The sequence below is a fragment of the Vanessa tameamea genome, chromosome 5 (genome assembly GCF_037043105.1).
Source record: "Vanessa tameamea isolate UH-Manoa-2023 chromosome 5, ilVanTame1 primary haplotype, whole genome shotgun sequence".
In the NCBI taxonomy this organism is placed as follows: Eukaryota; Metazoa; Arthropoda; class Insecta; order Lepidoptera; family Nymphalidae; genus Vanessa; species Vanessa tameamea.
Window position 1 is genome coordinate 4,692,634 of NC_087313.1, and position 27,127 is coordinate 4,719,760.

Here is a 27,127-nt window from a genome sequence, read left to right on the forward strand (position 1 = left end):
TGTAAAGTTCATGCAGTTCCTACGTATGTAGCGCAATATTATGAATAACGACTTATTTTTACCTAATATAATATAGATTATTTTGAGTTATATTCGAAGTTAAGTGTAAATTTGTTTGAAAATGGGAAATACTGAAAGCAACGTTACCAGTGGTGTAAAAAAGCAGGCCGGAACATCTGAACAGAAAATTTATAAGCTTATTGATATTAAAGGTAAGTTATTATGTATGTATGTATATTAAATGTGACTTTTATTGCAATATTGCTGAACCAAAAGACTTTCAAAAAATTGATCAATAATAATAATTATCATTTATTATTATTGAACAATTTTTTTAGTTTGAAACGTATTTTTTTATTATTGAATTTCGAAGCGAATAGTAAATGTATTATTCGAGGACTTTATTTGAATGACGATTTTATCAATTAAATAAATTCATACGCAAGTACCTTAATTAGGTTTTAGAAGTATGAAAAGTTTCATTTTTTATATTTTATATTTTTGCAGTTAAAACCATCCTAATTTGAATCTCTGATTATGAAATATACCTTTAAAATATTACTTTTATTAGTAAATAAAAATATGTAAATATATTTGTGCTTATCAGGGGGAGGACTGTTGGTTGACATGATGAAAAGAGCTGTACAGAACAAACAGTACGCGGAAATAGATCATGCGATCAAAACAAAAGTAGAACCATTTCTCTACAATAAAGGAAAAGGCCGTTACATACCAATATCGCATATTGTCTTGTTGAGAAATAAGGAACGACCGCGACATAAATTGGTATGATTAAATATAATATATGTATGAAGAGTTGTGGTTTTTTAGTAGTTTTTTCTTAGCAATTTGGTGCATTTATACATATTTTCAAATTATGTTTATGTAAGTCATAATTATATGGTAAATAGTTTGGCTTTATTTTATTTAAGTTACCTCCTTTACGTGGTATGGAGAATCCAGACGAAGAGTTCGATGTTGAGAAAGACTGGCCAGTGGTCACTCAAGAAGAATATGACGCTAATCCGTCAGGTTTCAGAGAACTGTGCTGGGATCTTAAGGTAAAACTTAAACCACAAGTACGTTTTAATACTAAATCTCAAATTTCTATTTACCTACCACAAGATAATTACACAAATTAAGCTCAATCCCCAATTTTTTTCCCCAAAAATTCGTACGTTTTCAAATTACTCGATTTATCGTCTCGCCGTTAAGCATAACAGCATGGCGAGAACTAAAAAAAAAATATTAATATGGGGACTCAATCATGACCAGTATATAAGGACTCGTATTTTTATTTTAGAATTTCAATCTATTGGCATCTTCATCATCATTAGAGAAATAATTCTCGGATATCTTTTATTAGATCAGCATCGTCATTTTCTTTCTCTTTTACCATTTATTATATTTTAGATTGTATTTTTTATGAGAAACGTTTTTTTCAACAAAATTGCTATTTCGTCGGTATTAGTTTTTTTCAGAAAGTTTATTGTGGAGCCCCTAAATCCGGCCCTGCATCTGAAACTGCTGATACTGTTATATCAGCAATGTTATACCTACACTAAACTTTTTGACTTTGATCAAGGGGACAGTGAAATCTTATCAATAAAACGTGAATAAAATTGAACGCAAACGTTATTGAAAACAATTTTAATGTTTATAATCCTAAATAACAAAGTAATAGCCACGAATGTCACAAGCAATCTATTTAAATATATAAAATAATTTTATCCGTCGTATACCATGTACAATCCAAGCTTAACGCAGATGATAGTTTGGTTAATCTTTTGAATTGAAGCACTTTTATTATATACAAATAATAAATGAAAACACAACTTTTTAAAAACAATCTTTATTATGTTCTTTTTAATTAGAACGAGAATGAGAACAGTTGTTATTTTTTGACCCCTTCATACAAGAAGTGCACTGTGTCAACACGCACACATAGAAATATGAGTTTTGTAATGAAATCACCACCTAGAAAAATACTCACGACGATAGATGCCGGTGGGTCGGCACCGGATTTGTCAAAGATAAGCGATCTTAGTATGGCTACGCAACCAAATGTGACTTAACGCAGTAAACGAAAATGTACAACTGACTGTCAATGCTCTAAAGAAATTTCAGAAATGCGATCTGAAATGACCCGCATCAGCTCATTATTAGAAAAATATGTGAACTTGAATGAGCAGATCAACAAAAATCTACGGGATAGTGTTTCAGATATGAAGACTCAACTATCCGATATAAAGACAACTACTGAACAAAATTGGAATACTGTGCAAAACAAGGTAGATGGCGTTATCGGTCAAATTAATTACATGAAATTATCTACTGCCACTCTGCTATCAGACCAAGAGAAAATTAAATGCCATTTGACAAAGTTAGATGAGTCGATTGTTATTGGTCTAAATAAAATAAAATCACTTGAGACTGAAGTAATTCAGTTACAGCAGTCAACAGAAACTCGCAGAACAAGCTCAACCTCTGTGAAAAAATTACTAAGGAAGTACAAAGTCGCAACAACAGGGAGAAAAACATTATTCTTGTAAGTCTTCCCGAGCCAAAATGTTCTCAAGCAGAGGAAAGGAAGTTGAAAGATGAAACCGATGTTCTAAATGTCATCTCTTCACTTGGCATAGATATTCCGAAACCCGTAAGCATCTTCAGAGTTGGCAAACCCAACCCAAAGAAATCCCGTAAAATTAAGGTTTGCTTTGAAGCACAGGGGCCAGCGAAAGCACTGCTTCGGAATAAAGAAAAGTTTCTTCGCGATATTAAAATGTACTCTAATCAAACTCCTGCGCAGCAAAAATTTCTGGTTACTGTTAAAAATAAACTTATGCTACGAGAAGAAAAAAGAGAAACCGGACTCACCATAAACTACATAAATGGGTCACTAACTATTGTAAAAGTCGGTCCAAAAAACTGAACATCACTGACTCGCCGTATATACCAAATACTTTAAATATAAATACATATAAAATAATTGACAATTATCAAGATTTTCCATCAAGTAGCCCCGTTCAAGGGCCCGTTTATCTTTTCTGTACTTAAATGCTCGCAGCATCCGTAAGAAGGGAAATGAACAGAAACATGGATAAGTACAGAAAAACAAACATCGCAGCTTCAGCTCCCTAACTACACTCATCACTACAATATTCGGGACGATGCGGTCGGCGGTGGTGTGTCAGCATTTATCCATAACGATTTAAAACATTGTTTATCGCACAGCAAATACGTCGGAAAAAACAATTGTCTATGGATAAAATTGGAAAGATATGGCCTAGAGGTAGGAGTTGTCTATAATCCTGGGAATATCAACGAGAACTTTTTTGACGAGTATGAATCACAACTAGAATCAAGACGTAGAGCAATAGTATTTGGAGATTTTAATATAGACTTGTTGGAGAAAGATCGGAAATTAAAACGATACAAAGAGGTTCTAAAAGGAACTGGTTACAAAATTATCAATAGAGTTAAGAAGTCCTATTTTACAAGAGAATGTCAAACTAGAAAATTGATACTGGACCATGTGAGCACTAACTTAGCCGATGAAGCTTTTAATATGATACTCATTAATTCTCCCCTATCCGATCATAGGATAGGAGAGAATTAATTTATTTTATTTATATGTGGAAATAAATAAAATAAAGCCACCTCCTAAGACATATAGCCAGTATGAGGCTATAAATTACTCTAAATACTATAATAATGTCAAACAAAGGATTCCAAAATTAACAAATAGTAATTATACACAGCTTGAGAAAGAGGCCGTGGGTGTCACTGGTAAAGCACTAAAAATATTTGAATCGTACCTTACAGACAGAACTCAAATAGTAAAGTCAGACACACCGTACAGCGCCATCGACCACATTACGTCGGAATATAGACGCCGGCATAGCGACCCCGACCCCCACATTCGGAAGGAGGCGACCGACCGATTCGGATCGAGGGCGGAGGCGGCGTTGATGAGCCTCGGGCCGAGATGTTCAAAATGCTGCCCGAAGCTCCATCGTCCGTCCAGGATCAGACCCAGATACTTCATCTGGACCTGCACCTTAATCACCGTCCCCTGGACGGTGATACTCGCCACTCGTGGGGGTCTTTTCCGTGGACCGTGGAAGAAGAGGGCCTCCGTTTTTGATATGGAGACCCTCAAGCCCAGCATTCCCATACGGTCCACGGTGAGAGCCGTTCCGACCTCGGCGAGGCGAGCCGCCTCCCGAAATTCCCGCCCATGTCGCCGTGACGAGGGTGTCGTCAGCGTAACACAACACCCCCATCCCGGGAAGGACGGGAGCTCGCAGGAGCCAGTCGAAACCGACGTTCCACAGAATTGGGCCGAAACCGACCCCTGTGGAACGCCGCAGCCTAACCGATGCCGGACCAGCCTCCCATCGACCCCCGCCCAGAGGATCTCCCTGTCCTGGAGATACGCATCCAGATAGGTCGGCACCCCATGGTATCGGAGTGCCTCCCGTATCGTCTCGAAAGGGAGACTGTTGAAGGCGTTCGCCACGTCGAGCGACACCGCCAGGACGACTTTCCCCCGGGCCACCGCTTCTGTCGTCCGAGTCTTTAGGGCGTTCAGGGCGTCGACCGTCGACCGGCCCGCCCTGAACCCGTACTGAGCCTCTGAGAGACCCGGACCGACCTCCTCGAGATGCTGAACGAGACGGGCTGCGAGGACTTTCTCGAAGAGTTTGCCCGTTTTGTATAGGTACCTACACCTACCTACCTGTTGTCCAATATTTATTATTTATTGTCATGGAACATTTAAGAACGTGTAGCATAATTACATATTAATTATTTTTCTTTTGCAATCGGGAACGGAAACTAAATAAAAGCTTGTAAAAATGTCCATGTCGGCGTGCTGGCAAGAATGTTAGCACCATTTCCAAGTTGCTTTGCAATTTCGTTCCTGCTGGATTGGATATAGAACGACAATTACTCTTTAACGTTAATTATTTGCATCGAAAAGAAAACGGAGTGGTGATAGAGAAGTATTTTTTATTCACGAGTAAAAAATGGCGGCACACTCAACTTATACCGATTTCTTACTTACTTAGACGTGTTTATCTCAAATAAATAAACTTAATATTATTAAATATAATATGGTGACAAAAGATTACTTATAAAAAAAGTGCAAGAGAATATTCAAATTAATAATATGCAACATAATTGTACTTTTATTTAGAATTTGAATTATTTTTTTTATAATTGAGCCGTGTTGGCCCAGTGGATACAAGATGTATCTTAAACGATGATTCTGAGTCAAGCTCGGGGCAAGCACAACTGTATTAATTTACTTAATTTTTATTTATAATTTATCTCGTGCTCGGTGGTGAAAGAAAACATCGCGAGGAACGCTTGCACGTGGTAGATGAGAATTTGTCACGTGTATCCACTAACCTGCATCGGAGCAGCGCGGTGGACAAAGCTCTCAATGTGCTCCTCAAAAGAGGGAGGAGGCCTTTGCCCAGCACCGGGATTTTAACAGGCTATTATTTTTTTTTATTATAATTGAACTTTGCAGGAACGAGGAGCAGTCGGAGAGACAATACTCCATCTGTGTCTTTTAAACGCAACTTCTCTTTTAGCGGATTTGGCGAAGAGATTATTGCGTTTTTATCCGAAGTTGATCAATGATATATACATGAGCGATGAATATTACGGTAAGTTACGGTTTTTATTTGATATAATCCACCAACTAATGATGGTGAGTTTTTTGCCATTTCATACTATGTTCGTATTATGTAGGGTCGTGCGGTGCCATCATTGATTAGTTATTCTACTGCTTAATAGCTTGATCTGTATGTTTTGAAGTATTGACGGTTTGAAGTATTAGCATAACATTCTAGTAAGCGTGGTTGACGGTATAAGGCTTAGCTAATATTCCTTACACAGCCAACAATGTTTATAGGAAGTAGGGACCACTTTTTAACTGGTGGCCATTGGATTGACATTGACAAAAATATATCGTTATCTTATAGACTTTTATGATTATTGCGATTTTATTAACGCATTAATGCAAATTACTCCACCTATAACATTAGCATTAGCACAAGTTCAAAATATCGTAGATTTAAAAATAAAACGAAATAAACATAAAGTACTTAGTGTAAATATTCAAAAATAAATACTTCTTGTAAGCTCAACAAGCGTCCGGGCTCAAGCAGTGTTCTGGCGATCACCTCCCTACCCAAAAAGATCCAGCACACGGGTTTTTTTGCTTGCCCTGCACCCTGGATTAAGACGGGATTACAAGAGCTTAGTCCGTAGTGTTTCAGTATACAAAACTTACACCAAAATACGTCACCAACTTTAATTAATGAAACTAAAACTACCAAAATTAAATTCGGTATCATATACTAGATTAACTAAATTAGGTATTACATAATATTGAGGTAGTATTTGATGCAAAATAATTATAATAACTGATTGATGCTTAGTGTGTAAAACAATTAACATAATTTAATTGTATTAAAATATTTTTTTTCTAAAGGCATAAACCGAGTTATGCTTCGCATATAATTAATTGCTTTGTCCCTAATTTACGATTATTAGTCATTTACTTTGATAGTTATGATATTAAGTTTCTTCTTATCAAATATGAAGTTTGGTCGCCGTGGCCAATCTCAAACTCTTATTTAATTATTTACTAGCTCTAATTTGTTTATCAATTTAAAAACTTTGTAGTTTAGAACAGTAGTTTTGGCGATATTAAAATAATCTTAAAATTTTCAGGCTAGTGGTTGCATTTGATATATTAGTATGTTACTGCACTACGCCTTACATGTTATGGTATCCTAGTACTTTAGATGGAGAGATTGCTCACCACTTAATGATAATTATGTAAATTTTCAGTTCTATCGCAGACGTAGTAATTTTTTAGATCATTAGTTTTATAGATACTTAAGAATTTGCAATTCAGTATTATTTAGTGCGATAATATTAGCAATATTATAATATATGTACATATATTAGCAATAACAGCTGGGCAGGTCCAATCACTTATGGCGACACTAACTCAGTATGTAATAAAGCGTAAAAAAGTTAAACTTGATAAAAATATATTTAACCTCATTAGTCAAACACCGCGAATCCGCAATTCAGATTTCAAGGTCGTGCTACTAAAAGTTAATATTTTTAATGTCAATAAATTCTCAATAGCAGCTTTGAGTTAGTAAGTTTAACAATGTAACATGACGATTTACAAGCGCTTTTATGAACCTACTTGAATAGAGAATATTTTGTTTTTTTTATTATAGCTATAAGATTTAAGCTGCTTAAAAGTGAATCTGTGTGTGATTAAAAGAAATAAAACAAAGCAATTATTAAGACGGATATTAATGTTAAAGTTGTTAAGAATTAATTTTCTGTTTATAAAATGATGATTTTTTAAAAAAAAAAAAATAAGTTTAACCAGAAAATAACTAAATTAAAATTATACAAAAAAACAAAAAAAAAAGTCGGGTATCTATGTTTTACACGTACGCACTTGTGCACTCATATGATATATCCTGCACAGTTGGAAATCGACCAGAGGGTTTGTAATAGAGATGAGCATCTGTACAATAAAATTGGTCCTGATCATATTAATATCATATCTTTAAGTTCTAAGCCACCAACGGAGGTATATTTCACTAAATATGGAAGACATTAGCATAAACTTATTACGCAACTTTCGGTAACATAGACGTGAATTTGAATAACACCGTTAACGAAATGCCACATTTGAATGACTAAGGCCTGTTTTTTTATTAATCGAATAAAATAAACCAATCAATAACTTTGTTTTGAATAATAAAAACATATATCTTTTATTCACAATATGTTAGATATTTATCAGCGAGACTGAGTTCGTATTTTATAGAATTCCGTCAGAAAAGTTAAGGCTTATACTCAAACTAGGAGTAATAAAATTACGTAATAATCTTCCATAGATTTATGTAATTATGAAAGTTTTAAAACATAAATTCTTAGGCCGACTCAGTCCATAACTTTTGACAGCTTCTTGGCAGAGTAAGATAACAAAACATGTAAATATTTAATAAGAGGATTATTTGACTTACTCGTGTTTTCCTGAAAATAATAAAGAAAAAACAAATCCACCCATAATTCAGTTACGATAATTCACATTTATTAAATTGTACTTATTTAATACTAATGAGTGACATACAACAGAAAGGAAATTACTTTTGTTTTTAAGTTATATTTGAATGTAATTCTTAAGGTTTAATCATAGCCAAATAATATACATAAAAAGATAAATATTCGTAACATTATTACGTCATTATTATGCGAGATACTGTTCAAATCCACGCAACGTCCGCTGAGTTTTGACGTGTGTAATTTGTTTATTATTTTAACACCTGCAACTTTCAATAAACAGCCTGGTAGAAATTAGCTCCAAACCCTCTCCGAAGCCTTGCCTAGCAATACATTTAATGGGAAATTACTTTATTGGTGTGGGGTATACTTTTTATATTTGACCTAGAAAATATAAATATTATAATAAACATATCGGTTACTTTATCAAATTAATGCTTTTACTCTAATTAATTCACTAAAGTACCGGATAACTTTAGTAATATGGACTGACGGTGATTTATTATTCAACGCCATATGATCACCGTTCTCTACTCTATTTATTGATTAGATACTTTAGATACATTAATAACTCGTTTCACGGTATCAGCATTAGCGATATGAATAATAAAATTGAAGCTAACACCGGTTCGGCAAGTAGATTCTACTGAGAAGAACCGGCAAGAAACTCAGTAGTTACTCTTTTCCACAATTTTGATTACAGAGTATGTCTGTAAATTATTATTATTTCATGCAGGTTAATATTTTTAACTGATTTTTTAAATATAAAAATTAAGAATTAGACAAATTATAATAAGCGGGACTTCTTCAATTTATTTCCTTGACAGAAATTAATTGCAATAATAAACAAGGGACACGAAACGTTAGATATTTTAACACTGCCTCCCGAACTATATAATAAAACTTTTGATGGAGAGTAAAGACACTCTTATGTGACGATGAGATGTAACATTTTCAGGTGAAAGTGTCCTCCACATGACCATTGTTAATGAGGATCCCACAATGGTCAAGTTCCTGTTGGACGCTGGAGCGGACTACCATGAACGTTGTTTTGGTAATTTCATGTGTCCTGAAGACCAGAAGGCATCTAGAACAGACTCATTTGATCATGAATGGGTTAATGTACAACCAGAAACTAATTATGATGGGTAAGTTTTGTAAACCGAGTTAGCAAGCTATAACATGTATTATATATAACACAAACTGATGAACATAAGTAAATCTACCGAGAAATAGCCATTATACCAAAATTTTCTTGCTTAGATAGACAATGCCTTTCTGCCTCAGAGGCCAATCGTAAAAATCCAGCAAAAAATGCAGGACATATAGAGCTCAACTATGCACAGTCATCATAGACCAATGGGACGGCAATCCTTTACAAACGCAAAGAGATTAGAAACAGAACTGCAGTTTTGGTGCTTTCCGAGGAACAGAAGTATTGTACAAACTTCGGGCTGTTAGTGAGAATATTTATATAAATCCATCGATTATTGATTCTACTTAAGAATTAGAAAAGGGACTTGCAATTTCCAAGATTCGACCATATGAGATATCCACTAGACCAATGAAGCAGACACATCATTTGGATTTATAGAATTAATATGTGGTGGTAATGAGAAATATGACGACTAAAATTTCTTGGTTAGCAGTGCACTCCATTTGAGAAATCCATCTTGCAATTCTATTTTATTTGACCAAAATTACTTATCTCATATATAGAATTAGACAAATTATAATAACAATTTCATTAGTAATTTATACCATTGTAATATTGTAATAATTTATTTACAATTACACCAAAATAATCAACCCTACCCCTTATATCAAACTTATTTATCAAACTTTTATTGGCATAGAATTCTCAGCGGTATTTGCAATAATTAGCGACCCGAAATCAATGGTATTTTAGTTAAATTGAACAAGCCGTTTATTCACGAGTTAATCAACAACTCTGTGTAATCTTATAAACTTGAACGCATAGATTAATCTGGAGGTTCGAGGCTTGAGTCCTTATTGTTCTGGTTTTCAAATAAAACGAAACTGAAAATGAAACATACAAAAATTTACTAATTACATATTTTATTATTCCTCATTAATTTTTTTAACACAGATTAGGTAGTTTGAAAAATTTTTTTCGATAATATTGCTAAAATTTAACTAATCTTACAAAAAAAAAAAAAAGTTAATATGGGGGTCACCAATGCGTAGAACGCCTTGTACGCAGCACACCGGAATACTCATTAAAAACCAGTCATACCCACTCCGGCTCTTCGGTCAGCACGGGATCGCTTGTGCATGCTACGGCGATGCATCGACATCTATCATAACCAATATCGATTATAACATTTGTATTTTAAAAAAAAAAACATTTTACATTCAATAAATAAATGAATTTTGCAATCAAAAATAATCAGACTTTATTTGAGTACTGAAATAAATTCGATTCGATTTAAATCACTTCATGAAATTGAATTTGTGATTCGGCTTTTCTGATTAAGGGCTTACAGTTTCAGGATTACATCGCATGGATTTCTATTATATGAATAGCACGCAATTTAAGTTTATCTAATTATTGTACAGGATGTTTTGTAACTGGAATTTTATTGAAATAAATAAAATAGTATCTAAGTCAAAGTAATTTATTAAATATTAAAGCATCAGATATACTTATTAATTGTTAAAAAGTCTACTGGTTTTGAAAAGTCATGAGCTGGCGACAGAAACTAAGCGGAGAAATTATTCTCTGTACTATACTATGTCAATTTTGATAATGATAAAAAAACTGTGTTTGTTAAAAACTTCTGTTTTATATATATTTAATATTTTTTTAATCGTCATACGGAATTTCTACAGCTTAATTATAAATATAAAGTATTTAGTTCGTGAAGGCAAATTGAGTCGGATTTTAATTTTACATGTACATATTTAGCCTCGCTATATTCAATACAGAATGTTCTCACGGCCGTTTATTAGGTACGTGTATTGGGGCGAATACCCATTAAGTTTCGCAGCCTGTCTTGGTCAGGAGGAATGCTATCGTCTAATCTTAGCACGAGGAGCTAATCCAGATAAGCAGGATACAAACGGCAACACAGTTCTTCACATGCTGATCATTTATGATAAAATAGTAAGTACTTTACTGTATTATATTTATTACAAACGTGTTATATTATTTAAAAATATTTCAGTTAAGTGTAGCTATTTAGACTTTCACGAAATTTAATACAATTATTTAAGTTTTGAAGGTTACTTAAATATTAGAAGAGCAGTGCATAGGCTGGCAAACAAATTTAAATAAATTTTATAATTTTCTTATCTTACTTTATACTTGATAAATAAAAAAAATTATCCTGCACAAAGAATCACAATGTACTTAATAAAATGTAGTTATTATACAAGAACCTAAATGTACATTACACGTTACGTATCAGAGTACATTCGACATGGCTTACGAAGTTGGAGCGTCTCTAAACATACGCAACGTCCAAAACCTGACCCCTCTAACACTAACCGCAAAGCTGGCGCGCGTGGAACTCTTTTTCCATATATTGAACATCGAAAGAGAAATCTATTGGCAAATCGGTGCTACGACTTGCGCTGCATATCCTTTGGGACAAGTCGATACTATTGATACGGAAACAGGATTAATCAGTAAAGATTCAGCATTGAATTTAGTTGTATTTGGGGTGAGTATTATTATCTTGTTCTCATATTTCTCTTGGTATTATTTATATTAACTTAATTCTTGCAAAATTATCATAGTATGAATTTATAAGTGTATGACTCAAACGACTTTGGCGCTATCTATTTTAATTTAAAATGGGAATCTTTCACGCAAAAGCCATCCGTAAATTAAACAATGTTACAACTTAATAAAATAAACGATGCGTGAGTACTTAGAATACGAATAAAAACAAACATTAATTTAAATATTTAATTAGACTAATTATCGTATTCCTATAGGAATTATATATTCCCTGGAATATATTAGTAATACTTTATCAGTAGTTAGCGTCATATTTATTCTCATTAGTATTGCCAAAAGTCGTAGGTCGTTTAAGTACCCAATGGATTTTAAGGCTTTGTCCAATATTGATACTAGTTTATTTTATATTTTCCAACCACGGGGGTTCTTGATGAATAGTTTATTGTATATACAAATACTGCACTTTAAAAATGACTTTCCTTTACGCTGTCAAATTATAATTAGCATTGAATATAAACTCGTGTAATATATATGTATATATTTTAAATATTCTAAGAACTTAGAAAAGAGGCGTCGTTCGTCGTCTTATACACGCACATACCTACGAGTATGTTAATATTACTCATTGTATGTAAGTCTAACGGATTAAATTTACAAAAAGGCCACTTATCCAATTTAGCTGAAATCACGCACCCACTTTTTGTATTAGTAGCAATAAAATCTAAAATACTAATAATACAATTTGTTTAACATGGACACTAAATAAAAGTATGTTTTTAACCGACCCTAGTTATTTTTTTGTTAATTACGAAATCTAGTTCTTTTTCAATATAATCATACAAGTTGAAATGAAAATGTGTAGAAAAACTATTCATCTTCAGCTATTCATTTTACAAATATAATTATATTAATTATTTGTTTGTATTTCACAGGAGAAGGACGAGCATTTAGAACTATTGGAGGGTATGTTAATAGACCTGTTGAAGACAAAATGGAATACATTCGTCAAGTTTCGCTTCTATCGTCAATTCATTTTATTTTCCTTCTACTTCGTTATTTCCCTCGTTTGTTTCACTTTACGACCGGGACCGCCCGATAGAGCCCTAAATGCTACTGCTGTAAATACAACTACGGGACCAGTGAACGATACAGAGTTAGTTTCTGATGTCGGTAAGTTGCCTTGATAATAATTTGGAACAAACGATAACGGCACGTAATTTTGTTATTAGTTTGTTCTAGAACAATTATCTATTTATATCCACCTAACTGATTTCCTCTGGATAACAATTATTATCAATTAGTTACACTGTAGATTGAATACATATCAAAATATACATATTTTTAAGAACACTTACCTGTTGGAAGTGCTTCCGTCAAATAATATCAAGTTAATAAAGAGCTGGAATATGATTTATTTGCTCTCATTTAAATGAATTATTTATTTGGCCCAACGCCTAAAGAACATTCCATTCTTAGCTTAGGTATCGTATGGATTATATAAACAACTAAACAATATGTGGGAACATACAAATAAATAATTATTCGAGTATGAAACATAAAATATATATATCACGATAACAAGTCTTAGGTATTTATTGTTAATTTAATTTAACATTTCAGAAAACTGTACTTTACCGCAGGCTGGTATAGAATTTGATCCAGGAACTGTCGAAGTCTTCAATGGGTCGAAGCCAGGCGTTCAATGCGCCCGATTCAAAAGTCATCCAAAAGATAAGGAGAAACGTAAGGAAGAATCATAATATAAGAAAATTTTGTATGTTATTATTGTCATAATATAAACTAATAATCTTAATTTATTGAATAATTATTCGCCCGTGTATGTCGTAACGTATTAAATTCTGTTATTTAAAAATCGACATAGGGTCTTATATCTCATATAGCCTCCCCAAATTTTGACGGATCTTGAACAGCAAACTAAAAATTGACCAGCAATGGCACAGCATTGTGAAAAATATAAAATTGTTCCCAAATAATCCCAAAATGAGTTTGTTTTACATATGTTTTAATGTCGAGAAAACTCAGTGGTATTTATTTGCTCGAGTATGAACTCGGAATCTTCAGTAAAAAGAAGATTAACGTGTTCATAGTCATCTTGGCGTCAAAAATTATGACAAAAAAAATTATTTACAAGCTACAGCACCGAGAGAGAATGACATGGAAGGCTGGTGGGAGGATTTAACTGAAGAGTGTAGATTAATGAATTTTGATACTTGGCATGCGAAAGTAAGTACAGTTCTGAAGTTGCACTAATGAACTATTTCCTACATTGTTACTTTGATCATATATAATGGCGAATATGCGACAGTTTGTGTTGCTTGTCTGGAAGAGATAGCTCTTTGAGCAATAAGCACGCCTTTTGTACTATTGTTTTCTGTAATTCTTATTATTTCTTTCTCCTGATAAAAAAGTGAGCCCTTGACATACATGACAGAATTCAATTTAGAAATAACATAGACAATATCTTATTAGTAATTCTATATTAATAAATGAAGAGAGGTTTTTTTTGTATTGCCTGTCCGAAAAAATACTACATGTAACAGTAGAAAATGCTGCGCGTTTCGGAGAAGGTTCTAGTATACCCTCAATTACAGAAAACATCTGCCGTAAAATAGTATTGAAGTAAATAAAATATTTGTTAATTGACCTTAATTTACTATCTTAAGGTAAAAGAGCTCACCAGCAGCAAGTAAGCTTTATATTTGTAGATAGAAGATAGATATTCGTTTTGTTACAGTAGATGACTAGTGTGATAGAGGTATTCAAAACCTAGGTCATCAGTAAAACTGTTTTTTTTTTTATAGTTGCGTATAAGTGCCGAGTTAATGCTGTGGGTTGGTGCTCTAGCATATATAGCAGCAGCATTACGAGAAGCGAGGTTTTTGGGAATAAAAATGTTCATCGAGAATTTAAGTACTGTTCCTTCAAGGTAAGATCATAAATAAAATGGTAAATTAAAATTTGATAGAGACAAGATGGATCCGTAGAGACCGTACCACTCGCATTAACGTTACTGTTTCCCCTATGTAGGTCGTAGTTTAACGATATATACCTTTTTCAATATATGATACCCAAGGAAAAAATACATAATTCTGAGATTAGCGCGCTAAACAAACAAACTTTTCAACTTTGTAATGTTACATGTACCTGTATAAGAATATAATGTTGATATAGAAAACACAATTGATTAAATTTAAATCCTACGTTTAATTTCTCATAATATACATATGTGCAGAATAATATCGGACAGAATTAGGATATACTTGATGGTAGGAGTTTGTGCAAGCCAGGGTATCAGTCATTCATCACATACGCCAAATTACCATATCTAGTATTTTTGGGTTCCGGTTTGAAGGGTGAGTACTACACTACTGCACTCTCACAGTGCCAATGCCTTTGGGCGGTGGTGCCCACTTACCATGAGGTGGCCCATTTCCTACTCTGATTACATATTTGAATAAAAAAAATCCTTAGCCTTTATAGATATTTTACCTCTTGCTAAATTATTCTTGTTTTTGAATACAGCAGCATAAAATTGACGTGAATAATATCACAGCGAAGATTAAATTTGGAATTCAGACAGCATACCTTTGAAACACGGGGCGCCAAAGTTTAGGAATGCTTAGCCGCATTCCTAGTGGAATGGAATGGGATGAAATGGCTCACCAAAGTTTTGATTTTAACCTGTAGGACTCTTGTAAGTCATATTTATGATAAAATTAATATATATTTTCGAAAAAAGAATTGTTATTTTGAATACTTTATAATGACCTCTAGTTTGATTGGTCACAACAATTTACATAAAATAGGTTCTTTATTAAACATATTAAAGTTAACAACGGATACATACATGATAAAAAGTGTGTAAATGTCCCTTTGTTCCTATATATTTTTGAAAAGTTATAAGTTGAGTTGTGATTTTATTATGTACATATATAATCGGAGTAGACAGCGACTTAGACGCTAAAAACAGTTAGTATAATATTATTCAAAACACTCAAAACGGTATAGGCTGAGGTCTTGGGTCAATTTTACACAATCGTGAATATTTTAAACATATCTTACGTTAGTATTATAATTAATCCATAACTTTTAAGACATCAAATATATTACAGGTGAGCCCTTGACATATTACCTACTTACTAGTATAAATGTACCAATCAAATTATCGCGGATTCTACACCTTGGGGTTAACGAATTGTTAATTAATGATGACATAATGTTAAATGAAATTTCTTTTACTGATTGACATTTTTATTAATTTAACTCATGATACGATTAGATGTCGTAACTGTTGAAATACCAGTTTTTGAGATGCGCGGAATTAGTAGCGTTCCACTCATCGTAATTTGTAAACAAAGCTATCTCTACACCGTATCGTATAGCGGTTTGAATGGCAATATATCTACGTTTTGGTGTCATATTTACTGATTGATGTGAAACTTACTATCACATTATAAAAGAATAGAGAACAAGGTGAGTAAATAAACAGCAACAATCTTATGTTGGGCAAAGGTCTCCCCCTCCTAAGCATTTTGTAGATGTGTTGTAGCTATCAAGAACAAGACGAATTATAAGCACAAATTAAGTACCTGGAAATTTTTCTATTTTCCTGGAGTTAAGTATGGGATTTTCAAATATGATACATTCCTTACGATGGGCTATCTTGGCTTAATATAAAGCAAAGGATAAAATTAAATTTAAATTGAAAAAAGTGGAATAAAATTATATATTAAAAGTCTTATCAGAAATATTCAATTTTAAAAAGCAAACTCGATTCACATTTCATATGTACTTAAGAAATTTTTGGATTATTATAATTGAAACAAACCTCTTTAATGAAAGTATCTTATCGTAGTCCTCTAAAGAACAGTTTATGTCTAAACGCGACGCAACTACCCGAGAGATTCATTCACGAGAAATGTTATTACCCTCAGCGCTGTTCACGCACCAGACCCCTTGACTCTAGTTATACAGATTCATGTTAGTGTGTAAGGAAGTGACTGTTTAGAGTCTTGTTAAGATTAATGAATTAATCTTAAATACTATGAAATTGTAATTGTCTATTAGTGGATTTATTGTTTAGTGGATTTTGATGAAACTTTTTGTTTAACATTATAAGTAAGTAACTTTATTTAAAACCTAAATCAACAAATATAGGAAGAGCTCACATTTTAATTATATTTAAACGAATGAAGTGTCAGTCCTTGAAAGATCCGTTCATTAGGTGCCACACACTACCATCCCTATCAATATAACAAATTCAAAAGTTTTTATTTCTTTCATGCAGTAACGAAGCGATCGATCTTTGTGATTTTTATTCATAGATGTTTTCCTAGTTTATGGGCCACAGAATGACATACTTTTATCTCGGGAAAATGCACGGAGGCGAACCCGCTGACTAACAATAGTTCGTTATAACTTCGATCATACTTCATAAGTTTATTCAAAGTTTTAAATTGACAATTTATTATATGGATATGAAATTATGAACTATCTGTAATATGTAATCTTAACAAGTATTCGAAAGTTGAAAGTGAGTTTGTTTGTTTGTCCCGCTTTTACATATTTTTTTCGTATTAAAACGTTGTAGGAACTAGGAGTAAGTAAATATTAAACATATATTCTTCTATATATTAATACGTGAAGCAAACACTCAGTACCCCCTTTATAGCAGAAGGGGTACAGAAAGCCACGAGCTAGCAAGATAACATGCTTTAGTAATAAATTAGATTAATAAAAAAAACACGCATTTTTCGTTATGGACAACAAATTCACATAGATCTAACTTTTCTTGACTACAATTGTTTTGGCTACCTCTTGAATAGTAAATAAAACTTTAAGTTGCCCAAACCAAACTAAACACATTTATTTATTTATTTATTTATTTATACTTTATTGCACCCAAACTTAAAACTAAAAATTACAATATTGAAACAAAAAGTTGCATGAGGTGCAACAGGCGGCCTTATCGCTCAGCAGCGATCTCTTCCAGGCAACCTTTGGGCAGAGGATCATAGTATTTACATATATGGGAAGGGTACACTAATTTAAGTCAAAATAAAATACATACATAATATAAAAATGTTAACACAATACACAGATAACAATAAATATATATAATATAAATATATACTATAATAAATATTTACATAAATAAATACATAAAATATATATATTAAAAAAAAATAAAAAAATAAATAAAAAGGAGATATAACAGAACAAAAAATTAACAACGACAACGACTGCTTAATGCGACAAGTAAAAGTCCTTAACCATACTTTTAAAAACGGCTAACGACTGTGCGCGTCTTATAGCTAAGGGTAATGAATTCCAAATTCGAGAAGCTACAACAGTGAAGGACTTAGAATAATAAGAAGAAGAGTGGGAAGGAATGGAGAGAATTAAATTTTCATTCGAGCGAAGAGCGCGCTTATAAGTCTCCCTGAGGAGAGTGAAACGCTCTTTAAGATAGAAGGGTGTCGCTGGATTAAAATTATTATTATTATTAATTTATTATTCTTATTAAATTAGTCGTAGTTGTAAATTATGGTTATATTTAAGTCTTTCTAAAAATCCGTCTTTTCCAGAGTGATGTTTCTATTTTCATGTCTACTAATGGTTTTTCTACCAACATTACGTCTGTGGTGCGCCGATGAGGAAGAGGATCATCTCGCTGTTATAATTATGTTAACGACTGCTCCTTATTTCTTGTTTTTCTGTCGGTTAGTCTGATAACTAAAAATAACTTAATTGTAATGTCTCCACTTTCAGAAACACTGATCAATATAAGACTAATTGGCTTTAATCTAAGCTATATTTTATTTCATTGATCGCCTACAGCGTTATCGACTGTCACCAACGAATCACAATTCAGATTAAGGTTATTTGTTAATTCGCATTTGATCAGCGTCTCTTAAGCTAGAGATTAGAGGAAAGTAATACCGTGTTATTAGATCTCTTCTACTTTACATTAATATTAACCGTATAAAATAGCGATTCAAAAGAGCCCACTTGAGAAAAAGTATATTTTCCTTCTATGCGACAATTTCGGAATAGGAATCACAGAATTTTTGAGTTAAAAAGCAATATTTATTAATTCTAATTTTAATATTTGTCCTCAAAAAGGGGCTTCAAAACGGTTGGTCCGTTCGTAGTCATGATCTATAGGATGGTGATGGGTGACCTATTACGCTTTGTCTGCATATATCTTGTCTTCGTTATGGGATTTTCACAAGGTAATCCATATAATCTATAGAATATATTACTATTGATATTTAGTTGTTGATTTTATTAAAATTATAATCAGCGCTGGATAATCTATTTGGCAATATAGGCAAGTGTCTAGGGTCCACGCATCGACTAGGGGACAAGTCGGTGTGTGGCGTCAAGATTAGTGAAAAATTACCTACTAGGCAGGCCAAATACGTTAATTAAATTATTTTTTAAGAAAAGCGTTCGTGGTAAATATTTACCCTATGAATAGCATTATGGTATGTCTTCGTAATATTGTAAAAAACATCATAATTGTAATAATTATATTATAACTTTACATTGTGCTAGAAAATATATTTTATAGAAAGTTAGAAAAATGTATAGAAGCTCCGAAATAGGCATTGCCTAGGGGACCCGAAATGGTTAATCCAGCCCTGGTTATAGCATCATTTTTGTAAACATTAATAAAATACTAACTTTTTTAGCTCTTAATAGAAATATGGCTTTTTACGAGAAAAAACTATAATTAGCCTTCAAATTTGACGCCGTTCAAGTGTTGTATTTTTTTAGCATATTACGTGATATTCTTATCATTCGATAATCCCAATACGCCGGAGGGCGTGGACGACTCGGTATCAAACCCCATGCCCTCGCCTATGGAGAGCATCATGGCGATGTTCCTAATGTCTCTCACATCCTTCTCGGACTATTATGGTGCTTTTGATAGAACGGACCATGAAATTGCCGCAAAGGTTAACAATGTATTCATATCTACTAGTTATTGTTTAATTCTTGGATGTTGTAAGTTCAGTTTTGCAACAATAATTTAAATTGACAATTAAAATACTTGTTTTGGCATTTAGATCTTAGGTAATATTACATTTTTGGTCCATCTTAATCCTGGGTGCAGCAGGTGCAAAAAACCTGGGCATTGTGGGTCAAGTCTTGAACCATTGGTGACGCGCCCCAGAAGGTCTAATAAATCTTTTTTTTGAGGGGAGATCACTAAAACACTGGTTGCACCCAGAAGCTTATTTTGCTTAAGGGGCTGATTATGTTTTTTGCAATACGCCTAGGAAAACTATGTTTTATAACTATATTGATAAAAATAATAATTTACTTTATAACTTCTATTTATTATTCTCTCTGGAATATTTTATTTATATTTTTCGAAATACTTATGATGTGTGTAAATTTTCCAGCTTCTGTTCGTAATCTACATGATAATAGTGGCAATTTTGCTCGTGAACATGTTGATTGCCATGATGGGTAATACGTATCAGAAGATAGCGGAGACCCGCAACGAATGGCAGAGACAATGGGCACGGATCGTGTTGGTGGTCGAGCGAGGGGTACCACCGGCGCAGAGGCTTAAGCAACTTTTGGCATACAGTCAGCCAATGGCGAACGGAAAGAGGGCTTTAGTACTGAGGATTAATCAGAAGGTAAGAACTTTGCATCGGTGACAAAAACCACTGTGATGCTTTTTAGTTGGTTTTAATATCAGTAGTATAAGTTTATGAAAATAAATAATGATACAAAGGATATTCGTAGTATTGACTCTAATTGATGCTATTGATGCTACAAATAATAAGCTGTAAAGTGATTGATTACTAAAGCGCTTTCATGATATACTGGAAGCGCTTAAGTAATATAGGTACTTCGTTTAGTTTATCTTTTGTGGAGTAAAGGTCAATTTTGATGCCTGTTGGCGTACAATTATTCATTGCAAAGAGCAATGCAATATATCAATGGTAAAATTTTTACAACAAATAAGGCGAGATATTTCAAATACAATAAATATAGAAATAATGTTTGACATTTTTTCGTCATTATAATGTTACTTACATGGAAATCCATGAAAAAAGATTTTGTTCATTCGTTGATCTTTTGCTGCATGAAATAAGCACGAACAAACAAATTTGAGCATAATACGTAATATTAGTGGAGATATTTCTGTAAGCGTCTAATACTATAACAACAGTATTTATTGATACTAGTTGGTATCCCGTGAAACATCAAATACGCGTTCATTCAAAAGATTTTTTAGGAATTCAGAAACCTATGACAGGTTTTGTTTTGATTTAATTTCATTGAAAACTGCAAGCTACTCAACTACATTTGGCGCCAAAATGATAAAACCTCTTTTGAATGTTTTTTTAATATCAAATAGTATATATTAGTTCAGTTAAAATTGGAGTTTGTTAAAAACAATTTACTATAATTTTGTTTACGTTTTTAATTTTTTTTCTTATAAAACCATAGCGCCTCTCTACTCCGCCAGTAACATTTTCCACACTTTAAAATTAATTAATTGTTAAATTGTAACAATTTAGTAAATTGCAATCAAGAATCCTCTTTAATTTTCTGCCCATCTACGGCTGGAGTTCTTCGAAATAAGACAATAACCGATCTTCTACGTGCAGCTATCGTCCCATAATCACTGGGATAAAAATCATCTTACGCTATTAATATATAAGATACTTATATAATATCCATACGTTATTAATAAACAAAAATTCTAACAACTCTTTTCGTACGAATAACTTTTGTGGTAGGAAAATCAAGATTAAAAACTTATTTAAATATATTACTCTGACACGAATTATGAACATATATCTCATATAATTTATTTAAAAATGATAGCGGAATCATAATAGTCTATTGCAATGATTAACAACCAGAATTTGCACTGTCATTGTGAATTTGGCACAGAATCACAATTAAACCAATACTTGGCTTTAAACCAGCCAACGGTTAACGTAAACATATCTTCATATCTTGAATGACTAAAGTGCTTATGGATGTAATATATTAAATCTTAGAGAATGACATATTAGCTAAAATTAGTGCATGGAAAAATAAATTCGATATGTTTATACTTCCTGAAATAATAGTTTTTTTTATAAAAATAGGTTTTACAAACTTTAATTTAATTATATTGTTGAATTCTACAGCTCATTTTAAACCAGTTCCACTCATATATTTATTCAGAACATATAAAATATATAAAACAGAAAAATTTAATTGCACTTCTAATTAGACATTCGAATACCACATTACGACACATGTAAAACAAAATAAATAATTTGCTAAGGCTATGGTCACGATGACAGTTTTTTTCTGAACAAATTTTAAATAAAATGAAGCTAATATTAAAACCAGGCTGAAGTTTTGCACACGCCTTTGATGCTGGTGACAAATGACAAAAATACATCAAATTTTATGCGTTGTAGGTACTTTTGTTTTTAGTGGCATCATTAACTGATGACTTTTATAACACAGTTTGGCACATCGTACTTTGTATTGGACGTTACGTTAGTCTAATGGCTAGCTTTTAAGGTAGGCTTTGCAGTTCTATGTTCAAAACCTGATTCGGACCAATAAGAGTGTACTCTTGCACTATGTTATGATGCAGATGGCTGATCTCCCATGAGAATGGCCACCGAGGACGAAATCGATCAAATCGACAGCAACAGTAACATTAAATAATAAGTTCAAGTGAACAAGGTCAAAATTAAGAATGTCAATACAGTGATTTTGTCAATCCTATTTAAAGAATTCTATATATGTATATTTTAAATCGTGTTAGATATTTAGTATTGATAGAAGTTTTTGTCTGTAATTTATAGGATGAGGATAAAGAAGAAATGAAAGAAATCTTAGAAATGAAGCGGACACATGAACGTGTTGTGGCGAAGAGGAAGCAGCGGGAGGCGGAAATGAAAGGGGGCAAGGGAAGACTCCCACCACCGCCCGTTAGAGATTACCCCACTACAAAGAATCAGAAGGTCGCAATTAAAAAAATGTAGAATAAAGTTTTATTCGATTGACTTGATATGTAACACTATTTTCAAATAATAAATAATTCCAATGTTATACTTGTAAATATTTATAACTATAGAAGTTATTGTGAGTCTTGTTAATACCTGATTCCGTTTGTTCGACTGTTTATCTCAGTTTACAAACAAACGGCACTAGTAGCACACGAAACATTAAAAAATGTGAATACATCAATAATTAATTAAAGTGACAGTTATTAACTCATTCACAATGCCGATAATTTGTATGCGCTTTTGTTCCGTGCGGTCCATTTGTGTTTTGTTTTAGTAGAGCCCGAGTTGTTTCTGTCATTATTTAGTTGACATTCCAAGAAGAAGACACATCATTGATTATATACGTTTATATACGTAAAATCATTTAATATTAGTATTATGAATCATTACATAGTATAAAACAATGTCGCTTACCGCTGTCTGTCCCTATATATGCTTAGATCTTTAAAATTACACAATGGATTTTGATGCGGTTTTTTATAATAGATAGAATGATAATTTTAGAGGTTTCTGAAGTGATGTCGTAAAAAAACACATTTTTTGTGCTTAAATTGCAATTTAAATTGCATTGCAAAATTAATTATTTTAATATTCTCATCTTCTTTTTGCAAGTTACTGTAACCTCGGCTAACAAAAATCCAAATGTGATTTAGTAACTGTCAAAAAATCCTTCTCACTCATTCCCCACCTCTTGTCACCACACCGCAACACTTCACAAAGTCATCATTACATTACTACTATTAATATTATTTAAGACAAGTTTGTTAAAATTTTATTGATATGTTATTTCAGATCTGGATACCGACATATAAATAATATTTTACTGGTTTCAGATACGTTTATTTTTATTATATATAAGACAGATGTTTACTTCTGTTATCCGATGGTTTCGGTACATTTAGTATATTATAACACGACTATTATTTCCCTTTTTTCTTTTTTTTTTCGCTGGATAAACGCGTGACAATTTGGCGGCACACCGGAATACCCACTAAAAAACCAAATGTACCCTCTCCGTCTCATCGGTGAGCGCCACGGGATCGCTTTCGCATGCTACCGTGACGACGACTATTACATCCCTGGTCAATATCACAAAAGTATAAATGTTGTCGACATTTTATATATTTTGTAAAATAATTATTATTTTTGGATTGGATATCGTAGAGTAAAAACTTGAAAAATATATTTTTTACTTTTCTTAAGTATTAATTAAAATATTATTTTGGTGTGGTATTTTTTTTTGACAGTTTTGGACAACAAATTTCCTGTTTATATAAGAAACAAGTTATATGTATTTTGTGTTTAATAGTGGAAACTTTTAAAAGTATTTATTTAATTTATTAAAATTTACAAATAGCATGCTTTATAAATAACCTTAAGTTTGCTCTCTTTTGAGCGACCAAGCAGTTTAAGTAGTGAACTTTAAAAATGTTCTAAAAATACGAATGTAATATTTTTTAAGGAACTGAATAAATTATTTCTTCATATGGTATTTCCTTTACTTTATAATTAACATAAAAAAACATACAATAATTATAACAAATATAGAAACTTTGAAAATAAGCCGTAATTATTATATGACACATTATAAATCCCATAATAGAAATTGGCGGGACGTTATATTTAGTGCCTTACGCATCGACTCTTTGCCATCATAAAATAAAAAATAAATAAATTGCTATTACGTTCGTTTCGAGCTAATTATGAGGGCGATAGTAAGTAACTTGCGTATCTATAATGGCATTCTAAGAAAATGTATTTCAGTGAGTAGAACGCGTGGGTCTCAAACGTTTCAAGTTTTGGTTCCAGTCGCAATTAATCTGTAAAGCATGGCAGTGTACGATTTGACGTTTACTTTAATATAGCAAACTAGTGGAATAAGAATCGTTTCGCTTTACAAAAAATTAAATATTAAAATTTAAAGAACTTCTGGAAAACGGAAAACTTTTCCAGAAGCATCGTAAGCTTATACGGCCCACTGCTGAATTTGTTAGTAGTTTAGCATCAGATTTTAGTAATAATATATTATTTGATTCGTAGAGTGATATTTAGTGCAGACTGATTTTATGACACTATATTTTATTATATTAGCTACGTTACAAAAAAGTTTGTAATATTGCACAGCAAGAAGATGGGCTTTATTATTATTTTTTATAGTTGCAAAGGTCGAAAACAAAAAGCTCGGAAGTCTTTTGTTGTTCATCTATGCCACGACCTTATAGTCTTTTTCTTGTTACCGGCACATTATGTAAAATCTAGTTATGTTTTCGTGTACCTATTCTATTTGAGCTTAAGTGATTATATTGCACGTAATTTGCCTTCGCCTTACTTATTTCCACCTAATATTCACATAGCTTTTGTGGAATATTGCTTCGTTATCAATAAATTGCCAACGCGGATTGGAGCAGCGTGGTGGAATATGTTCCAAACCTTCTCCTCGAAGGGAGAGGCAGCCTGAGCCCAGCAGTGGGATATTTACAGGCTGTTAATGATTGTATGTATCAATAAATTTATAAAGTTGCACAATTAATCAAAAAAACGCGCGTATCCCCTCATTACGTTCTTTTAAATAATCGTTCTACGTTAAAGATTTGCCGATATGCAAATAGGTACATTTGATACCAATGATGGATACGACATCTCAAACAGAAATGGGATGTAACATAAATTACCATTAGAATATATTTAGTATAGTAACAGTATAAGGTCACAGAGAATAAATGATTATCTAACATATTTGCGTTAGTTACAAAACATTCCAGCTCTTCGTTGTATACAAAGGTGTAAATTGTGACCGTGTGCCGGTCGCTTAAATTTCACTCTTACCTCATTGTTTGCGACCTCCGACCGGTAAAGCCAATATCGCTAGCAGTACCCATAGCTATGTGATAAGCAATTATGACCTTTGTAATTACGCCCGTACCATTAGTATTCTCTGCGAATTCCTTGAAGGCACGGTCCCAAATTATTGCGTTTCGATGTCAATCATTTTATGACTTTATTTTAAATCTAGCTACTGTTAAGAAATTGCTTGTTTGATGAATACAAGGTAAAATAAAGATTTTGGATACTTGCATTACGTATTTAGATGTACCGTTCAGTTTGTTTTGTTATTATATTTTCACGTATTAACACTACTCAGATTTGCTGGTTCATTGATAGTAAATTCTTATAATACTATTTATATTTAGCGAGTATATTTTAAATCTACGTCGTATGTTGTCATATCGTGTTAACGACCACCAGCAAAACTATTCTAAAGCTCGATTAATATTCAGAAAACGATTTGTTTTGGTTACGGATAGTATAATTTTCTGATTGACGTCTCCATTTTTTTATTAAATATCTGTCATTTTCAAAAATTTACCCTTATATCCGTTATTAGTCTTTCTGGTCAGTAAGAGGCAAGCTAATAGCATTTTCAGAATAATGTCTAGTAGACAAAACGAACCGTTGCTTGAATAGAGCAACCGATCATAAGACAAAAATCAAATTTGGTACTCGATTCTCGTCTTGATTGTAAAATGTCTTAAATGCATTTCTGTGATTCAATATTATGAAGATTATATTCCAAAATTAAATAATTATTTAAACCAGTGTCACTATCACTACTTGCATCTTACGATATACTTCGACTTTGAGTTTCGAGTTTGTTCGTAGTTTATTTCCATCATGACATAGGTTACTTATGAAAGTTGGACTATGATAAGAAGTTAAATTGTTTAAATATTTTTCTAATACTTTCAATTGTTATTGAGTATTAAGTATCGAAATTGAAACATTTATTGTAATAATCTATCCTAATATTTTTTCTACCGATTTGACTAGGATGTGTTCTCCTAAGAATTGGAACTAAGTAATAAAGTGTTTTACTTTATATACATCATTTATTATACGTTTTGATGCCTTAAGCTATTCGAACTAACAAAAGGGCTCAAGGTCAAGAATCCAAACTTTTCTATTGTAGAAAAACGAATGCGCGCGGTGTAAAGCTTACGTATTCTTTAGGTTACAATTTTTCTACTGCAAGAATAACTGTGCAGTATAATATGCAAGGTTTTCCTTGTAGAATATACTAAAAGCAAAAATGTTAACGTATTAGTCATGCGGGCCTAGACATGTTTGTAGAAAACACAAAAATAGGTAGAGCTTTGTCCAAGTCCGTTTGGTTAGGTACCACCCACTCATCACATATTCCACCGACAAACAGCAATACTTAGTATTATTTTATTTCGGT

The 27,127-nt window shown here is 32.6% G+C and overlaps 1 protein-coding gene across 1 annotated transcript; it reads left to right on the forward strand.

The window, feature by feature from the left end:
- LOC113392410 (transient receptor potential cation channel subfamily V member 5) lies at window positions 1-22,866 on the forward strand. The gene is made up of 16 exons (XM_026628835.2): window positions 1-212; window positions 608-786; window positions 933-1,061; window positions 5,540-5,678; window positions 9,074-9,263; window positions 11,089-11,242; window positions 11,547-11,801; window positions 12,754-12,991; window positions 13,442-13,564; window positions 13,974-14,065; window positions 14,644-14,768; window positions 18,430-18,564; window positions 18,968-19,077; window positions 19,625-19,806; window positions 20,257-20,499; window positions 22,687-22,866. The coding sequence occupies exons 1-16, from the start codon at window positions 122-124 to the stop codon at window positions 22,864-22,866; spliced, it is 2,565 nt and encodes an 854-aa protein (XP_026484620.2). The 5' UTR covers window positions 1-121.
- Window positions 22,867-27,127: the final 4,261 nt, after the last annotated feature.